Source organism: Emys orbicularis, chromosome 10, assembly GCF_028017835.1.
Source record: "Emys orbicularis isolate rEmyOrb1 chromosome 10, rEmyOrb1.hap1, whole genome shotgun sequence".
NCBI classification, from domain to species: Eukaryota; Metazoa; Chordata; order Testudines; family Emydidae; genus Emys; species Emys orbicularis.
The window spans coordinates 56,238,236-56,259,464 of NC_088692.1; the positions used below are offsets into that span (position 1 = coordinate 56,238,236).

Sequence of the window (21,229 nt, forward strand, 5' to 3'; positions counted from 1 at the left end):
GCAAGGATTTTTTTCTTTTTTTCTTTTTAATACAACAGAGCAGATACCCCAATTTGCTGCTGCGTCAAGAAGCACTTTATAGACTCTCACTTACAGGCTCTTTCAAAAGGAAGTTCATGGAGACTAATCTTGTTTATACACAGAACCAAATAGAAAGAAGACAGAGGAAATACAACATAAGCAAAGCATTCTGTAAAAGTTGCCAACCACAGAACATGTCAGTTTTGGTTTGCAGACAACCCCAAGATACAAATCTATGTGTTACGACACCAAATAAGTCAGAGGTAAATTACTGAAAATTAACAACATTCGTAACTGAAGTCATAACAGTTGCTGTATAGAAAGCACTTTGTTATCATACAGAAAACTTAACTGCATTAGCCTGTCCCAGAAAAATGCAAAGTGTAGGCCAGAGCAGCTAGGGTTGTTTTTGTTTTGAACATTCTTGCTACCTCAAATATTTTGCTGTGCCTTCTAGTTCAGTAAGAATAGGAGATTGTGATTCACAATCTAATTACAAGGATCACTTTAACTGTAATTAAGTAGCGGTGTGGGGAGAATGTGTAGAAAGCCACTGAATTAGTTTCAAAATATTTGAGATAGACCCCAAGATGACAAATTCAATATCAGACATCCCAAACTGAAGCAGAGTGAAACATTAACATATTAACCAGTGGATTGGTTGTTACCACAAAGTTAAGTGACTGTAGTGAAACAAGCAGACATGTCAGAAAAGTTAGCAGTTTGTCAACAAGACAATCCATCTGCACCTTATAACCAAAGTGGTGGACTCTGTTAAATTTGTAGTTAAAGCTAACAATGGTCAAGTTTGGCACAACAAACTAAAGCACCAATTTTAATCATTCATGGAGAGAGATCTTTGAAAAACAAATAAGCAAGTGATAAAATACATAAACTAGGTTGCAGGTGTTCAGAGAAGTGAGAAAGGCAATTAAGTTTCAACTTGGCTTGTAGCAGCCTAAATCACTGCACCAGTTTCTGATGATTAACTTCTATAATTGCCTGTGCAGACTGAAGGCTTTACACATTCAGTATCAGCTGCATAATACTGCATTATAAGCCTTGGTGTGCCATTTTCTTTACTGATGGAACTTAACTATAGTGACTACACAGGAAGCTAGGGTCAAGGTTTAGAGGTGTGAAGCAAACATCCTCAGCATCACTAATTACTCTTCATACACTGGAGAATAGAATCCAGGAGTTTTGTATACCCTCATTCAGCTTAGCTACCACAAGTCACTTAAGTGATAGCTAGGATGCCCACCTGTGTTATGTTGAAAATTTCAACTCAAGTGTCATCAGAAACAAGAACAAAAAAGGAGCAGATGAGTTGGGCTAACAGAAGAAAACTAGGTGAAAAATGAATGACCACTGGGATTCATTCACATGCTTTACGGGTGCATTCAACAAATGAGACAAAAACTACATCTATTTAGAAGACAACTCTGCTCTAAAAAGATTCTCTTAAGTTTGGTAAAAACCAGTAAAAAAGAAACATCCTACATTCAGAATACAAGACGCAGTAGTTTCTGTATGAACGGATTTGTGCATTTGTGAGAAAAACTGAATAAAAACCTATACAAGTTCTTAAATGCCAATTTGTTTTAATAAGCCCCATTATGTTAAACATATCCATATGGCAGACATGATCACATGTGTAGAGCAAAGACTACTGGAGATGTGATTTAATCTATTCCTTCTGGCTTTTTAAAATAAATTTGTAAAAAGAATGCACAAATCTGTTAAAGTACTTACTTACAGGACAATAAACTGTGCAAACACAAGTGTTAGATTGTGCGGTAACAGGCAATAAAAAGGCTAATACGTATGTGCAAAGTTAAAAGAAATGTAGCAGCTTTTGCAACAGACATTAAAACAGAAAGTAATGAAGAAAATTAAGTCCTGCATTTGTGTGTCTCCACTTCATTGCTTCCACATTTGAGAAAAAGGAGCCCGACAGGTCGATGGACTTAGTGAGCAAAATCCACTTGGTATTTTGTTTAACACAGTCAACGTTCATTGAAGCTCTCAGCAGCAGCTTGGTGGTATTATTTCTGAGGCTGTGTGACCCTGTGCTTTCAAAGAAGCAGAAAAGGTTCTTCTAAGTGTGCTGCAGTCTATCATTAGGAGTTCATCAAAGTAGCGTGCATCGAAAGAAGCTGCTCTTCTTCGATCGATTTTCAGTTATTTTCACCGGCCCACCAGCCCCTGGTGAACTGTTGTCATTCTGAAAAAACAAAACAACTATGTTATGAATAGAGAAAAGCAACCTCAGCATTTCCCCTTCTCCTTCACTCCCCAGCCTCCAAAGCATAAGTGAAATATTTGTAAGCAGAGGGGCAGTTTTACTGGGTAATTGACAATTAATCTCTTGGGAGCTGGATAGTTTGGAAACTCAAATTACCACATTATTAATGCATCCATATGGAAATCCCAGCCTGAAAGAATAGCCAACTGAGTTCGTAAGACAGTTTAGTGGGGCAAGGACCACCTTTATGATTTATGAGAAACCTGCAGCACAATTTTAGGACTTTTAAAGTCTAAGTGTTCACTTTGTGTTCTAAGATTTATAAATATAAATTCAACAAGTACTATGCACCTCTTAGCAGGAGATGGTTGTTTAATGGTGGGTAAAGAGCAGGGCCGGCTCCAGGCACCAGCTCAGCAAGCAGGTGCTTGGGGCGACCAACGGAGGGGGGGTGGCACGTCCGGCTCTTTGGCAGTGGGTCCCTCACTCCCTCTCAGAGCGAAGGACCTGCCGCCGAAGAATGAAGCAGCGACGGTAGAGCTGCCGCTGAAGTGCCGCAAATCGCGACTTTGGGGGGGGGGGGCTGCTTGGGGCAGCAAAAACCCTGGAGCCGGCCCTGGTAAAGAGATCCCCTATATAATCTGTACACAAGATGTAGACTGCTATGGGATCCACAGAATTTATCACACAAACATTTTTTGTTCTGAAGTTTTATTTAACAAGGGAAGATATCTGAGGAACAAAGTTTGCAAAAAGGGTTTGCATAACATTAATAGGATTTGCATAGCTAAATTCTTATCCACTGATTATTTCAATTTTCAGTATTTTGTCACTTAAGTAGTTTACCCATAAGGCTTGTCCAAATGTCCTTTTTTAGAAATAGGTAATAATGATGATTAATCATTGTTCTATGTATCCTGTCCCTCACATATAGAGAGGGCCACTTCTTACTGATCATGTAAATTTAGGGTCAATTCCCAAGCCTCTCATGTTCAAGAGTCATTAAAGCAAACTATAGCTGAAACTTTAAGGTTAAACATTTTCCATGTTAAATACCTCACTGTCAAATGCATGTAGCTTTGCAAAAAGTTTTTTTTTAAACAAAGTTTTTCAGGCATGATATCTGCCTGAAGGTGTTCTTTATTTTTTGAAAGTGAGCAAAAGAGGGTCACAGCCACTTTTGTGTATGAGAAGGAAATTGAACACTTCCTGAAGGGAAAAAAAATGCTATTTGTAAGAATAGCACCATAGTAGAAACTTGTACAATGTAATATATTTTGCATAGTCCCCTAGTCTTAGCAACAGAAAGAGCAAATGAGTTGTATCTGAGAAATGTGTGATCATACAATAAAGACTGCTATAATAAATGCACACAAGGGGGCAGAGTGGAACCTTAACTCTGGCATTTCTCATTTACAGAAAGTTTCTGTGCAACTTTGATGTTCTCTACATAGTTTTGAAGAGAATTTAATCACAAGTGCTGAACAGTAAGAGCAGCATTGCCTGCCTTCACTTGTAATCACAAGTCTATGCAGAGACTGCTTCTTTTGTCAGTCACAAAGCTGCTGGTTAGATTACCGTAAAAACAGTGGGTTTTCCTAGAAGTATAAAACTGAAGTGTTTTAACACTGTCCTTGTAACAGCCTGCACCATGCATAAAAGTTAATGTATTGCAAAGTAAAAGGTACAAACCATTTTTCTGTTGAGTTTTGTCATTATATCCCGTGCAAGTGTGAAGAATGCCTGAAACCAAGGAGAAGGGAACATTAGAGACAAACTAGATTGAATGGTCTAACATGTTTAGTAACAATGGTCTACAAAACATGCAATATTAAAAATTATATCAAAGGCACTAAGTGTGCAATGGATACTCTCTCATTTGGCAATAGTCATGTTTTATAATCTGGTGTTTAGGTCAGCATCCTTCACCCCATCTTCTGCTGTTGAGCAGCTCTTCTGCTGAGGCAGATCACTGCTGTACATTACACTGCTTTTCAAAGACTCAGGGCCAGAGTCCAAATTCAAACATGCAGCATGTGTCACATAGTATCAAGTTGTGTGCCCTGTGGTTAGAATCTAGCCTTTCAGGAGCACCATTCAAGGTGGAAAAGCTCAAAAGTTAGCTTGTAACAGAAAATTCAAAGCTCCATTTCCTTTTGTCCCTGCCAATGCTTTGCGCATGGGTTCCCAGCCAACCCAGCTCCTGATCCCACAGCCAGAAACCACTTTGGCTTGTTTGTGCCATGCTATGTTTGACAATTGGGCTAATCAGACACGGATACAAGTTGAGTGATGGTCAGAGTCTATTTTTTAAGGCAACAGAAATCCTTGATTGAGAGAACTTGAATTCTCAGGGACCAAAAGGAAAGTGGAATTTCAGGGGAGGGCTTAGAATTGGAGACAAGGTTCTCAAGGGAAGGAATGGGAGTGAGTGAAAGCATGCATTTATAAAGGAGAAAAAAATGACACCACCACAAACTGAGTTCCATACATGATTCACTTATTAACAGAATTAAGTATTGACTTCTAGAAGTTAAGTGGTTGGAAATAAGATTCAAGATTTACACATTACATTTGAGTCGGACATGTCTAGGCCAGCTATGTAATAAGGATGAGAGGAAAACATGAATTCTAAAAGTTACTCAGGCAGCTAGCTTGGAGCTCTGGCTCTTGGTGCCAACGTATTCCCTGCATTTAATTATGCAGGGTAGGAATAATGATGAAATTGCAGGATGCTCCTGACAATTAAGCAGAAAAAAAAAATACCACAGTGAGTGAACAACTGGAATAAGGGATATGCTTTTATCTAAAGTCCACTCCTTATTATCCACTATTAATATTAATGTTACTTTTATCCTCACAATTCGGCAGACCATTACAAACAGAAAAGCACTGGTATAGTGATAACCTTAAATAGGTCAAACACTATCCCCGATGCAGGACAATGAAAACAGAAATCCATTCTAGCTATAAACTATATATACACACTGTACCACAGATTTCTTACTTTAGTGGTATCGTATATCAGTTGAGCTATTTTTAAAAATGCACATGTTAATTTCCACAATTGTGAACTCAATGCTTATTGAAGCCTTTTTTTTTTTTTTTTTTTTTTTTTTTTTAAATAAAGTGTACCCTGCCTTTTCATATACTTTGGAAAGCTTTTAGAACACAGTGGCCTCCAGAAGAGAGCATTTATCAGCTGTCCTGCCTCTTATGCTATTTTTTTTACCTTCAACCAATATTAGTTTTAAAAAACACTCTAAAAAGATTGCTATATGTCACGACTGATGGCTTAAATGTACAGATCTGTTAATGACTAGACATCTTGAATGAATTGATAGCTTAATCCTCCCTAAAGAAAGCACCAAAGTAACTGCTCTTGGAGTCCTTACTAATTTTCCTCTTTTAGGTCATTTTAAGATAACTTATTTTGTGTGGGTATATATAAACACTATTGTGTGGGATTCTCCGGCAATTCAGCATTGACAGACTCAAGCTTCATTTCCTTTCCTCAGACCTTTATTGGAAGAGGATATCAGTGCTGGTGTGGTCCACTCAGTGAGTTCAGCTCATAACTCTATTTGCAACAAAATATATAGTTGTCCTGCAGGATGGCAATCATAATTTAAAAGTAGGAAAAAATTATAGCAAGTGAAGCTATAGGACAGCCTGACTTACTTTGAGTTACTCTTCACTACTTAGTGAGCAGACCATCTGCTAGCCAAGATATATTTGGTCCTCTTGGCAAATGACAGGGAGAAGTTGCATATGTACGGCGTATATCCAATAGTAATATGAAATCTATCTCTAGGAAAGAGAATATACTAGTGTACTCTGGTAGCACCTAGAATCCAGGACCCTACTGTACCCTAGTACAGTTTATACACTGTATAAACATAAAAGTCTGTTCCAAAAACATGCACAATCTAAGTATCTAGACACCTTTTAGTTACTAGTAAGTGTACGACTATACTATCTGCAACATTAATAAAAAAAGTCACTATTAACACCCATCTACAAATGTAGAAATATTACCAGAAGACATCTGGTGTTTTGGATGCTACAAAAACATACTCAAATAAAGCAAATTTGACAGCACATGAAGACACAGGAGCGAAGTGGTCAATACCACATTATGCATCAGGTCAGAAAAGCTAATAGTTAGAAATCACATTGCAAGCAACACTATGTAACAGTATTTAAGTTTTAAGACAAAAAAATGGAATTCCAATCTTACCTCTTCCACATTTATGCTGGATTTTGCACTTGTCTCCAGAAACTTGATTCCATAATCTATTGCTAACTGGAAGACAGGTTTTAAAAAGTTTTGGTGTTTATAAATTAAATTTGCAAAGTGACAAGACATTTTTAGGTCAGCTAATAATGGAACAGAGGCTCCATTAAGGGTATAACCAAGTTTATATTATGATCCCAAATTTACTTTCTTTGTCCTGGAAAAATGTTAACATTACCCTTTTACTGAAGAGCTGTATAGCATTTAATGAAGGACTAAATCAACAGTTGCTATAGAAGTTTGAATAGCTCCTACAGAAATTGAGAGAATAGCTTAAGGGTTTTCTGAACATGGTGGACCAGACCCTCTGCGGGTGTAAACTGATGTAGCTGCACTGAATTGTATCCCCACCACAGAATACTCCTAGAGGCAGATCCGGATGTATCTTGTCTATTCTGTAGCTTTTTTGAATTATTGTATGGAAATCACTCAAGTTAAATAGGACTTTTCCTATGGATACCAAAAGTTTAATTAAGAAAAAAAAAAGTCTTAATAGTAGTCTAAGACATTCGTATGCAGGTGTAGATAATCCTATCAGTGACCCGCTAGCCAGTATCATAATACTTGGATTGTGTAAACTATAATTTCATGTGTGCAGCCTTACTTCAGGATCCTTAGAAAAAGAGTCCCAGAATGTCAAAACAACTAACTTTACCCTTAATATGGCTACTTTAACATATTCATAATTCACCATTGCAAAAAAGAGTCTGATTCAGAGAATGATCCACCACAATGCACTTAAATGACATCCTGATCATCATCCCTTTCAGGTTCCCTCAAAGGGAAGAATTGTATTATCATAGGGAAGGCCAACATTTAGAACATCTCACTTGAGACGAGTACTGAAGCTCAACTGGAGTCCATATATTAAGTACCATCTTAAAAAAAGGTTGACATCCTAGGATGTGTAGAAGGTTCTAAAGCATAAAGGAGTTCAAGACCCATTATTTTGTTTGGTGTTGCTAAAAGTAGAGTGTGACAGGTTGGATCACAGAAACCCCCTTGGGAGCTGCCACCTAATGTGCAAAGACTACCCCTGCCTCTGTTTTCCCTGCCAGCTCAGGACTCCAGCACCCTGTCTTGCTGAGCCAGGACACTCCCGTCTGCTCCAACACAGACCCAGGGTCTGAATCACTTGCCCCAAAGCTGCAAGTTTACCTGAAAACAGCTCACAGAAGTGTGCTTGTCTTTAGCACTCAGATGCCCAACTCCCAATGGGGTCTAAACCCAAATAAATCTGTTTTACCCTGCATAAAGCTTATGCAGGGCAAACTCAAATTGTTCGCCCTCTATAACACTGATAGAGAGATATGCACAGTTGTTTGCTCCCCCAGGTATTAATACATACTCTGAGTAAATTACTAAATAAAAAGTGATTTTATTAAATACAGAAAATAGGATTTAAGTGGTTCCAAGTAGTAACAGACAGAACAAAGTAAGTCACCAAGCAAAATAAAATAAAATGCGCAAATCTATGTCTAATCAAACTGAATACAGATAATCTCACCCTCAGAGATGCTTCAGTACGTTTTCTCTCAGGCTGGACACCTTCCAGGCCTGGGCACAATTCTTTCCCCTGGTACAGCTCTTGTTCCAGCTCAGGTGATAGCTAGGGGATTCTTCATGATGGCTCCTCTCCCCACTCTGTTCTCTTCTACCCCTTTATATATCTTTTGCATAAGGCGGGAACCCTTTCTCCCTCTGGGTTTCCACCCCCCCCCCCTCACTGGAAAAGCACCAGGTTAAAGATGGATTCCAGTTCAGGTGACATGATCACATGTCACTGCAAGACTTCATTACCCACTTGCCAGCACACACATATACAGGAAGACTCACAGGTAAACACAGCCATCTGCAGACAATGGGAGTCATCAAGATTTCAAACCACCATTAATGGCCCACACTTTGCATAATTACAATAGGCCCTCAGAGTTATATTTCATATTTCTAGTTTCAGATACAAGAGTGGTACATTTATACAAATAGGATGATCACACTCAGTAGATTATAAGCTTTGTAATGATACCTTACAAGAGACCTTTTGCATGAAGCATATTCCAGTTACATTATATTCACTTATTATGTTTTTATAAAACCATATAGACTGCACAACATCACATAGAGTAACAAGCATCATTAGGAACAGTAGATCAGAGAAAATATTACGCCTTTACTAAATAATTTAGTAGTCCAAAAATTTACCTTCTCTCCTTTTTCTTTTGAGACCTGTCTCTTTTCATTCATATCACATTTATTACCCAAAATCATTCTTTCCACATCTGAAGAGGCATGCTGAAGGGAAAAATAAGCTCTTGTAAAAGCAGCATAGAGTTAAAGATAAATCTTCACCTATCAGAAACAGATCCACACATTAGACAATAAGAACTCACTCTAATAAAACCCTAATAAGGGCATCAGTGGGGAAAGAGAAGAATAAACTTTTTGAAAGGCTTAATAAAGTATTTTTCTTAATTTTGAATGTCTAGGGTATCAGCACGTAGATGCCTTGCTTGACTTCAAAATGAAGTTATTAAAACAAGACTGATGTTTACTGGCTTGCAAAGTGGTCACAAATTGCCTGATTAAATCAATGTGCTTCCATTCTTGACTAGAGTGGAAGGCTTTTCTAACCCCTGTCACCAGTGACCAGTCTGATGTGATGGTATAAGAAGTCTCCTTGGGATAGTTCAACATAGTCCCTTCTTTGCAAGGTCCAATAGTCAAATGTAACCAGAGAATGGTGGCAGGTTTCTTTTTTTGAGAGCAAGTAGAATAAATTTCTGTCACCACCAGATTAAGCCTTATTTTGCTTGGATCTAATGCTCAAGGCTTCCTATTCCCAATTTGTCTAGCACTGCCTTCACATTCAAGTATGGTCAATGTATTTGCTATTCAAATAACTTACAAGGTGAGGGGAAACGAACACACAACTGAAGTTTAACATAAGACCAAAGGCAAAATTTGAACAACCAGGTATTGAATGTACACAAGCAGGTAAATCTACACTTAACACTACTCTGGTAGTGTTAAGCATTTCTCAACTTCACCAAGAGATACTGAAAATAGTTCTCCTTCTCGTCTCTTCAAAGCAAAGGTTAAGCTAAAGGCACTCACTGAAAGCAAGCGGTTTTGAAATCCTTGCTCTGCATGATCATTTTTGAATGAAAGTCTCTAACTTTCCTCTTTCCAGCCCATGGTAAACCAGAAAGCCACCCTGTGCTCTGGTTTACATCCATTTTAACTTGGCTACGCATATACACCCCTCTGTTGAAAGAAAATAAAATTGCTCGGATGTGGGTCATTGCTTTGGAGAAGTTTGAGAATATCAACAGATGCAGCTTATTTTCCTAATCACCTACCTCTTCTATGTTCCTTATCCAGTTTTTAATGTTGTCAAAAGACTTCTCATTTGTGATGTCATATACCAGCATAATTCCCTGTGGGTGAAAACGAAAACAAAAAAAGCTAATCTTAATATTAGTTTAGATTTGATGTACACATTGCTTGTTTGTGGTTAAAACTCCTAAAATGTAAGTAAGCCACATGTACCTTTATAATTAACAGCCCTTTCTGAAGACTTTATATGATCTCACTTAGAATACATTTTGAATGGTCTTGACCCAATATATATCCATTAATTGTCACCTATTTTTTTTTAAACATAGCATAATTATGCTCTTAATATTAAGTTAAAACTAGCTAAACTATGATCAGCAAGAATTTGTAAATTCTATAACTAAAAGGCAGCCAGCAGTCGGTCTTACTAGAAAGAAAAATTGTGATCACCATAAAGTAATCATGACCTGATATCCTGTTTGGCTTAAGTAAGCCATGTTTACAACAAGTATTTCAGTGTTCATTATGCAGCACCCCACCTCTCAAAGGGCCTAGGAACAGCTTTTGTAAGATTCTGCTTGCCTGGGGCAAGTAGCTCTACTTAACAAATGAGTAGAGTTTTACAGCAAGGCTGATGCTGAATGCTGTCAAAGCAAGTCTGCTCTTCCATAGCTGTATGTATGTATGCATGCATCTCCCTAGAATATGGTGGCAGTAAAGTAAGTAAAACCAGACAACTGCATTAATGCCTGACCTAGGATGTCTCAGTCACGGTATGTTGTGAATAGCTCTGTCACATATGGGGTGTCAAAATGTAAGGAACTATTCAGAAGTCAAATAGTTGACTAACTAGAATCAGTAGCAGTTGCACTAGAGACAGTTTATATACTTGATCATGTCTGAATCTAGCTGCTGCATTCTAGAGCTGCTGAAGGGGACACAGCAGGTAAACCAACTCAGTCAAATTCACTTTTAATATTAGCAGACATATCACCTATCCTGCTATCACTTGAAACAAGGAAAGTGTTGTGACTGTATAAAAACAAGTTTCTCAAACAAAACTTGGTGAATAAGCCTCTTATGTCCACAGAGAGATTGTGACTATATACAAGATGGATGGGCAGAAAACTGGAGAACAAGACTTCACAAAAACAGCAATGGCCCTGAAATAATCTGTTATCCCCTACCTTTGAGTTATAATTTCTCTCTAGCAAGACAGCTTGAACCCTTTAAACCTAAGGAAGCAAACTAATTATGATTTTAGTCACACCTGAACAGATACACTCTGAACACTCACTCACCATGGCTCCTCTGTAGTATGCTGTTGTGATTGTGCGGAATCTCTCCTGACCTGCTGTATCCCTAGAATTTGGTGAAAACAGACACTTGTTTGTTTATTGTTTTTAAACCTTGTTTTCACTACTTTCAGAGTTCATAAAAAACAAAAAGGTAATGAATGTGTTGATACTCCTGGATATTAAGAAAAGTATCCTTTAAAAGTTAAATAAGTATATCTTCCTTCTTTGCGCTCAAAAAGGTACCAACAAACCACTATACTAAGATTGATATTTACGAGGGGAAACAGAGTGGATAAAAAAAAAAAATCTATGATTTTAAAAAAAAAATTGATTTTTTTTTTATTTAAACTGGATTTTTTTGATAAAATGCTTTTTGAGGGAAAAACTTCTCTAAAGATAGTTTTAATTAAGATACATTATAGCTCAAAGACATCTCATCATGGAATAGGGATTATAAATTCTAATTCTGTAATACGAGACAATATATTCATGTAATGTTTAAGAAAAGTTGTGTAAATGAGTTCTAATAATTCATGATTAGGGACCCAATCTTATGAGGTTCCAGGGGCTTCTGTATAGATTATTTACATTGATCTTTCTATCTACCCATGGGACTCAGTGCTCAGTCTAGAAGATACCATCAGAGATTCTTAGTTTTGCAGTTCTCAAACTGTGGATTTGTGTCTCCAGAGATAACATGCTTGTTAACAGCAAAAAATATTTTAACTAACTAAATATATAGAAGTGAGAAATAACAGACCTCAACCCTATTGTCCCTCTGCAAATTTGTATACACAGAGTCAATCCTTTACCTCTCTCTAAAGGTGCAAAGTTTCTTCTACTCATTGAACTTTTTGATTGTTGGGGGCGGAATAGATCTGGACAAGAAGAAGTCTGGAGATAAATGTGAGAAGGGAGGGACAGGAAGTAGAAACAAAAGTGAAACTGTTTGAGCAGCATATTCCAGAAGTCTTGAGGTCTTTCTGAATGTAGCCTTCATTGATTTGAGATCTACCATACCATTCCCTCACTAGAAGGGAAGACTGATCATGGCAGCAATCCGTAAGAGAGACCCAGTTTGGGAATATTTTAATGAAGTTCCTCTACCTGTGGGTAAGACAGGCATGCATGCAAAATGCAAACAGTGCAACAAAGAAATGCAAGGCCAGTTGCCCGAATGAAACAACATCATGAGAAGCGTTCCTTCTCAGGAGGAAGCTGTGTTGAAGATGATGAAAGGAACATGTCTGAACATGCAGGATCTTCAGGTTGGCAATTTTTTTTTATTTCATACTTCTTTCTTAAGGACTGCCTGTCTTCCTTCTGGACTATTCTTGAATTCTCATGTTTGAGCAAAAAATATAGTTGTTACTCTATGGTACTATCATTTTAGATGCAGTTATGATAAAAAATAAATAGTTGAAATAGGCAGATCTTCCTTTTACAATTTCACCTTTAAAGTAGTACTAAGTAATACTAAATGAGCAGTATGGTAATAATAATTAAATAACTGCATTGACTTATTTTGTTTAGGAGAATCCATCCTCAACATACAGGATTCTGAAGACTATCCACATTCAAGATCACCATCATTTTCTATAGTTTCAGAGTTATCTGCCAATGATAGTGTTTCAGTCACATCATGCACGTCACATAGCCACAGTATATCACCTGTAGCAAAAAGAAAAAAAATCTCCATCATCCAGAAACAACCATAGATAAGTTTGTGATAAGAACCCGCAGATTACAAAAAGGGGTAATTGATGAAAAAGTTGCCCGGTTTGTTTATGCAACAAACTCTCCTTTCCATACGATTGAGAACCCACACTTCATTAACATGATTCAGTCATTAAGACCAGGATACAGTCCACCCAACAGAGCAGATGTCACAAGCAAATTGCTGGATAAAGTGTATGAAAGAGAAATTGAGCAGTGTGCAAAAGGTCTAGAGGGTGAAATTGTTAACCTGAGTCTTGATGGGTGAAGCAATGTCCACAATGATCCTGTTGTATGTGCTTGTGTAATAACAGAAGGGAATGTCTTCCTTACAGAATCAATTGATACATCAGGAAATGCACACACAGCAGAATACTTACAAGAAGTAGCAGTAAAAGCTATAACAAACTGGAAAAAAAAAAATCAAATGTCTAGTACGCAGCTTGGTCACAGACAATGCTGCAAATGTATCCAAGATAAGAAATTATTTAGAGGAGAGTGAAGAGAGTCCCAAGCTAATAACATACGGTTGCAGTGCTCATTTGATGCACCTCCTAGCCAAAGACTTCAGTGTTCCAGAAATAAAGGCTAATGTTGTGGAAATTGCAAAATACTTCTGTAACAACCACTTTGCAGCAGCTGCTCTGAAAAAAGTGGGAGGAACCAAGCTAACTCTCCCACAAGATGTACGATGGAACTCAGTAGTGGACTGTTTTGAACACTATATCAAGAACTGGCCCAATCTGATGACAGTGCGTGAACAAAATCGTGAAAAAATAGATGGCACTGTCACAGCCAAAGTTCTCAACATTGGGCTTAAGAGAAATATTGAACACATCCCGAGGACCCTGAAGCCTATTTCTGTAGCCTTGACCAAAATGCAGGGAAATAGCTCTTTTATTGCTGACGCTGTTGAAATTTGGAAGGAACTGAGAGATCTTAAAAAGAGAAATATGCAATGACAGATTTAAATTACAAGCATTAAAAAAAACCAAATGGGACAAGCACTTATCTCCAGCTTTCAGAGTAGCAGCTGTGTTAGTCTGTATCCGCAAAAACAGGAGTACTTGTGGCACCTTAGAGACTAACAAATTTATTTGAGCATAAGCTTTCGTGGGCTACAGTCCACTTCATCGGATGCATAGAATGGAACATATAGTGAGGAGATATATATACACATACAGAGAACATGAAAAGGTGGGAGTTGTCCTACCAGCTCTAAGAGGCTACTTAATTAAGAGAAAAAACTTTTGTAGTGAAGCTCATTTTCTTGCAAATATTCTCAATACTCGGTACCAGGGTCAAACCTTAACTGCTGAAGAGGAGGAATTGGCTATGCGATGGACATCCAGTAATCATCCCTCCATAACACCAACTATAATAAAACTTCAGAGCTAAGGGTGAACCGTTCAAGAAATCTATGTTTGCTGATGATGTTTTAAAGAAAGTCACACCAGTAAACTGGTGGAAGTCACTTAAGCACTTGGATTCAGAGACTGTTGAAGTGATAATCTCACTTTTAACGGCAGAAGAAGCTACTGCCGGTGTAGCAAGAATATTTTCTTCCTTTGGACTAATTCATTCCAAATTGAGAAATCCTATGGGACCTGAAAACGCAGGAAAGCTTGTTTTTCTTTTCCAGATTATGAACAAACAGGAAAATGAAGGTGAAGACGACTGTGTTAGCTGCAAAAGCCAATATTTTAAGTTTCTCGTGTTGACCTGGCTATCATAGTTGATTTAATTTTTGTTCTGTTTCTTTTTTTTAATTCATTTAACTATTTTAGTTAAAAACAAATTTTAACAAAAAAACCCCACCTCATTTAAAAAACTTGAATGTTTAACTAAATTCAAAAATTCATATGCCTGTTTTGTTAAAAATATATGTTCGCTGTTGAAGAAAAGAACACATGATGTTGTTGTTTTAGTTAAATAAAACAATTTACATGTCTGTCTGGTGATGTTCTCCTCCAGAGACAGCATGGCAAGAAAAGCCTACAAATATTAATGATTAGCCTGTTGAATTAGAGATAGTTCACCTCCCAATGACTTCATAAATATCTGCTTCAATTACTTTTAGCAAATGAAATAACCAATCATTCATTTTCTGATATAGCTGTAAAACTAATCTGAAAAGTTTTCAAAATAAATCACTTAAAAAAAGTATCATGTGTACCTTCTGAAAATGAAATCTACATCTATCTCCGAGTTGTGAAGAATATGTATTAAGGTTATAACAACCAACAAGAATGCACTTTTATGTAGAAAGCCATGATTAAATCGAGTCTTCCTGACTAGTGATTTAAATCAATTTGATTTAAAATCAAATCCATCCTGGGAAATAGTAAAAGGATAAATCAAATTTTCAGTTAAGAAACTGACACAGCATCAGTCAACTGAGACTCAGTACTGCATGGCCCTGTTTACAGTAACAAGTGTAAGCAATTCTTCTGAGGCAGTTTCTATACATTTTAGCCCTGTATTAAACAAAAAAGTGTGCCCCAAGAAGTCATTAAAAACAAATACAGGACAGGACAATTTCATTCACAATTAAGTATTAGGACCAACCACCATAGGATAGCAGTCAGTAAAGTATCTTGGATGCTGCTTCAAAGAACCTGGCCATCTGAGGATAAGACCAATTCTGACTAGTGAGATCAGGAAGTGTATGAACGTCAATTGCATCCAGAGACAGCTAAATCCCAGATGTCTGTGGAAGTCTGCTGGCTGATTTCTCAACACTGTATGGATATGGATAACAGTTGGATACCAACAGATAAAAAGGTTTAGCTATTTAGTGATGCTGATTTTTGATTACATGCAAATGTTAAACCAGTGATACTCAGAAATCAGTGTTTCAGGAGCTAAAATTAGCCATCAACATTACCCAAGAGACACACAGTAGTGTGAATTCACAGTTTCATTTTCTATACTACTATATATTTATATTATTCTCACAGAAAATAAGTTAACTAATTACATTATCAACTTGCATTAAGTTAACATAGTAAAAGCATCCTGATTGGTTAATAATTAAAATCATACAGTGTTTTAATATCATGTGCTGCAAAGAGCCACAGGTAACACATTAAAAAGCCACTTGCGGCTCACAAGCCTCAGTCTGAGTATCATGGTGTTAAACCAAGTGTCAGAAAGGGCTCATTCCAGCCTTGCCCCCCTTAAAATATATCAGCAAGCACCTGATATTTTAAGTGGGAAAAACTGTTCTAGCATTTAGCAGGGATCATCTGTTAGAAGTCTGCCTGCACCCATCTGACAATACCCTGTGATGGCAGGAGACCAACACTGGTGGACACCAGTCCTTCCTTCCCCCCAACCCAAGAACATTTGACAATCCTCATTTCCCATTATGCAGTCTGACTCTAGGCACCAATACATTAAACATCCATCCAACACAAATTAGATTAAAAAAAACTAGCAGCTCTCACTGCTTAGTCTATGATGATGCAGTTAGGATCTCTCTTGCCTCTGGAGTAGCAAAACCCTTTAAATGCAGTTTTAACAACTTCCCTTTTTATCAGGAGCTGTCATAGTCATAACTAAAGACAACTGACTCAATGTGTTCGCACACGCACAAATGCTATGAGAACCTTTGCTCCAAGAACACGGCGGCAGATACCTATCGTGCTAGAGCTTACCACAAGTTTTACAGCTTCTCCATCACTATCACACTGTACTGCCCATGAGTAATTTAGCCTGACTGAAAACTTATTTTATTTAATTGTATTAATTGTATTTTTTTTTTAATTGTATTAATTGTATTGTAATACTTACCATATTTGTAGCTTAATTTTCTTTCCATCTAGTTCTATTGTTCTGATTTTAAAATCAATTCCTGGCAGAGAGAAACATATATTAAGTTTAATGACAAAAGGAAATAAATATTCAATTTGCTATTGATTGCTCTGAAATAAAGTACAGGTCATGATAGGCAAGCAGTAAAGATTCTGAAGCTGTTGCTCTCAAAATTACTCTGCTGAATTTGTACAGAAAACCAGACACTGAAGTTAATGGCGCTATGCTAGTTTACACCAGTTCAAGATCTTTCTACTTATTTATACTGTAGGACCAAAGCTTTCAGAAGTAGCCACTAATTTTGGGTGCCCAATTAGAAAGGCCCAACTATCAGAAGTTCTGACTACCCTGAAGTTTAACCAAAGACCATGGGAGTCCTGGGTGCTCAACGCCTCTGAAAAATTAGGCCTTACAGTACCTCAAACTGGCCTTCTAATATTAGTGGCTACTTTAGAATGAAATAAGCCCAAACTTTCAAATCAGAAGCTGCAATAGAGGGGAAGGGCACTTCATAGCCAAACAAAAGGAAAGTGTTACTCTTATCTGCAGACCAGATATATAGGCTGGTCCATAAATGAGGCCTACTGCAATAGATATCACACACACACACACACACACACACACACACACACACTATATAAAAGCACTCAAGGCTCACTTTTCAAAATTTTACCCCAAGTCTGGTTTTCTAACTTAAGTCATAATCTCACAAATGTAGTAAGGAAATGCTACATTAGGGTTACCATACTCAAAAAATAAAAAAAGAGGACACTCCACGGGGCCCTGGCCCCACCCCTTTCCCACCCCCGCCCCCGCCCCTTCCCCAAAGTCCCCGCCCTAACTCCCCCTCCTCCCTCCCAGCCACGCAAAAAGGGCTGCCCGAGTGCTACCGGCTTCACGGTTTGCCGGGCAGCCCCCAGACCCTGCGCCCCCGGCCGGCGCTTCCCCAGCGCAGCTAGAGCCCGGGAGGGGAAGCGCCCAGCCGGGGGCGCAGGGTCTGGAGGCTGCCCGGCAAACTGTGAAGCTGGTAGCGCTCGGGCTTCGGGCAGCCCCCATGCCTCCGGACCCTGCGCCCCCGGCCGGGCACTTCCCCTCCCGGGCTCCGGCTGCTCTGCTCCTCCACTGACTCTTCGGCTCTGTTTAAGAGCTGAGCTGCCCGAGCGCTACCGGCTTCAGGCAGCCCCCTTGCCTCCGGACCCTGCGCCGCCGGAACAGAGCAACTGGAGCCCGGGAGGGGAAGTGCCCGGCCAGCGGCTGGGGTCCGGAGGCAAGGGGGCTGCCTGAAGCCGGAGCGCTCGGGCAGCTCGGCTCTTAAACAGAGCCGAAGAGTCAGGGGAGGAGCAGAGCAGCCGCGGGAGGGGAAGTGCCCGGCCGGTATTTTCCCGGACATGTTCGGCTTTTTGGTAATTCCCCCCGGACGGGGGTTTGATTACCAAAAAGCCGGACATGTCCGGGAAAAAACGGACGTATGGTAACCCTATGCTACATGTTAGTTCTGTAGTTACAAAAATAAATAATGCATACACTATGAGTAAAACTGGCAGTAACTCCTATATAACTTATGGGTAGGATTTTCAAGGTCAGCTATTAGAGTCTGAGAATGTAATCATGAAAACAACGGATCTAGGCGTTAAGACCATGATTTCCAAACTGATTTGGGCATCTTGGTTTTTGGATGTCCAACCTGATAACTTAAGATAGCTTGATTTTTCTGATAGCACCAAGCACCCATCATTTGTAAGTCAGAACCCTTTTAAGTCTGCTACAGTCCCTAGATTACCAATCCATTTTGAAAATCATTGCCCGATTTCTTTTCCTAAATAAATTACCAACATTTAATCATGGTCTATGATCCACATAGATTTTCCTCTGATATACATTTGACAATAGCCATTTCATGGACAACTACATTTAGTGAAGAAAATTCTGTTTTTAGCATCAAGGGCTTATATACAGCTAAAAACAGGAAGCGATGGGATTTTTTATATTGCAATTGAATTTGAAGATGACACATCAGTATGCAAATACATGAATCACTTGAATTTTGACTTACACACTCAGGAGGTGGAAACATTTTGATTTAGTGAAGATGCCACCAAATTTCAGCTGTTCAATATCAGATGTAATGAAATGAGGATATGAAATTTAAAGCAACACTAGTTTGTAAGAATGTATGTTGTCACTACAAACACCACATTAATATTTTGATACTGCATGAACATAATGTAATGACTCTAGCTATAGTCAACTCCAGATATTTTGTATTATTCATGATTCATTAACAAGTTTCAAAGTTATTGAGAAAATTAGATTAGTTCATGAACTTCATTTTTATGTCAATTTAGTGGGGCATTCCTGTTACTGATTTTCGTGTCCTTACAAGTTACGCCCAAGATTACTATAACTGAAATTAGAAAAGATATATATTTTCACTTAACATTTGATAGCACTGTGCGTCCTGCACCCTGTTAGTTTCTATAATCAGAGTCTCTGTTTATTGGAGAGGTGTATGTTTACAGCAACAGTAGAGAGAGAGAGAAAAAATGTTAAAAATATGAATGGATTTTTAAAAAATTCAAAGTTTCTACATTTGGAAACATTCTGAATGCCATTGCAAAGCCCTTCACAGATGCTGGAATTTAAATTTAATGTTTTTACTAAAACTGAAGACAAATGCAATATCCACTTCTCTTCTAAAAAATTGCTATTGTCCATAATATTATTTTAAGTCAGAGGGTTTTAAGAGTTCCTTATTCATCGTCTCTAGACCTGAAGTTTTAATGCTAATTATAATAACTGTTATGCAAAGAAAAAAAGGTTCTGAAACTAGTGTGGTTTAAAATCATTAGTTCATAATGCACAAGAAACAAAGACCACACCAACAAGAGCTGAGTTTAAGACATTTCAAATAAAGCCCCAGAAGGGGCAGGTTTCCTGAGGAATGGGCATGTTACACGCTCAAACCAAGCACACTGTGTGCCCAGATCCACTCTGGTGAACACTGCCTATTCTCTTATGGTTAGTATTTTCCCATGTACTACGAAAAGATTTATACAACCATAATCTGACCTACTCTAAAACTCAGGATTTCTTGGCACAAAACAGCTCTACAGAATAAAAAATTAAAAAAAAAGGACCATGTTAAATGTATCTGCACTGAAAGTGAGAAATGTCAATAATCTAAAAACAAGGAACAGGTAGTGAGAAAAAACCATGAGCCTCACAGTTACAATGAAAAGTACATAAAGAAAATCAAATAAGTGACTGCAGCATTCTGAGAGGCTTAAGTGAACTAGACACTGACATTTCCTTTGTTCTTCACTACAGTAACAGGAAGTGGTGAGCTGCACCCATTTAGCGCCGATCTAGTGACATGTGCTACCACTTCCTGCTGTATACACTGCATGGCTAAGCATGTGCAGCACTTTGGTTACTGAAGTCAGGTTATGGCATAACATATCGCTGAGGCTCTAACAACATTTCATAGGTTGACATACCAAATACCAACTTGTAAAAAGCCATTTTCATTTCAGTAACATAGCAGATTTTTACACACACACACACACACACACACACACACACACACACACACACACACACACAGGTTTCCATCCACTGGAAATAAAAAACCTCTTTGGAAGATTCCCTACACTTTTTTAAACTGTAATCAGAGATAAACAAAGCAATGCTGCAACTGAAAGGGGGCACATAACTGCTTCAGCTCTAAAATACAATATGTAATGTTACACAGCCTTGAAGGAAAAACATGTTTGGATATACACATGCCACTGCTCTGCTGGGTGATCTTGGGCAAGTCTTCACCTCCAGGCCTGTTTTTCTCCTTCTATCAAATAGGGTTAATGATCTTTGGAAAGTGCTTTGAGATTGGCAGATGAAGAACTCCATCAGAGCCAGGCATATCAACTTTTCCTGTAGAACAGGGTATTTATTGCAGGAATAATAAGCTCCCTACCACACAGACCAGCCAAAACTTAACTAGAAGAAAATCCAACACATCTGGACAAGCAGAAGCCTTTCAGATTTGGAGCAGAGAAGAGTGAGGATTGATATTACTTTGGGATTCCATGCCATCATATTTACCCCAAGTAGGGGATTAGAAGAGTAGATATCTTGATCCACTGGGCCCAAGTTCAGCTAGAAGTTTCAGGCAATGTGGTAACATCCCTTTCCTTCCTTTGGGGAATTATACAAGATTTGGGGGCCTGGTTGACTTTGATAGCATCATGCTGAATCACAGATATATTTCCACTCAGCATCTTTCAAACACAATGATGTGGATGGAATTGAGCTAGGCACATTGGAGAGACCATGACTATGAGAGCCTTGCTGACACGGTGGACGTGGGGCTTAGGGAGCACTGTACAAGGTCTTGCCCTCTAGTAGATAGAACCTGTGGATCTTGTGGTCTGTCGGTTTTGGCACATGAATAAGTTGGGATGGTCACATGATCTGTCTGGCAAGCCATATTAGGAGGAT

General features: G+C 38.4%; 1 protein-coding gene across 1 annotated transcript in view; it reads right to left on the reverse strand.

The window, feature by feature from the left end:
* The window catches only part of RAB8B (RAB8B, member RAS oncogene family), a 40,276-nt gene continuing 19,047 nt past the window's right edge, over positions 1-21,229 (reverse strand). Inside the window, exons 2-8 of the mRNA XM_065411831.1 lie at positions 16,712-16,772; positions 11,204-11,264; positions 9,926-10,003; positions 8,769-8,858; positions 6,510-6,575; positions 3,962-4,012; positions 1-2,248 (exon numbers count right to left, since the gene is read on the reverse strand). Coding sequence (XP_065267903.1) covers positions 2,156-2,248; positions 3,962-4,012; positions 6,510-6,575; positions 8,769-8,858; positions 9,926-10,003; positions 11,204-11,264; positions 16,712-16,772 — 500 coding nt within the window. The 3' untranslated portion in view covers positions 1-2,155. The remainder of the gene's footprint in view (positions 2,249-3,961; positions 4,013-6,509; positions 6,576-8,768; positions 8,859-9,925; positions 10,004-11,203; positions 11,265-16,711; positions 16,773-21,229) is intronic.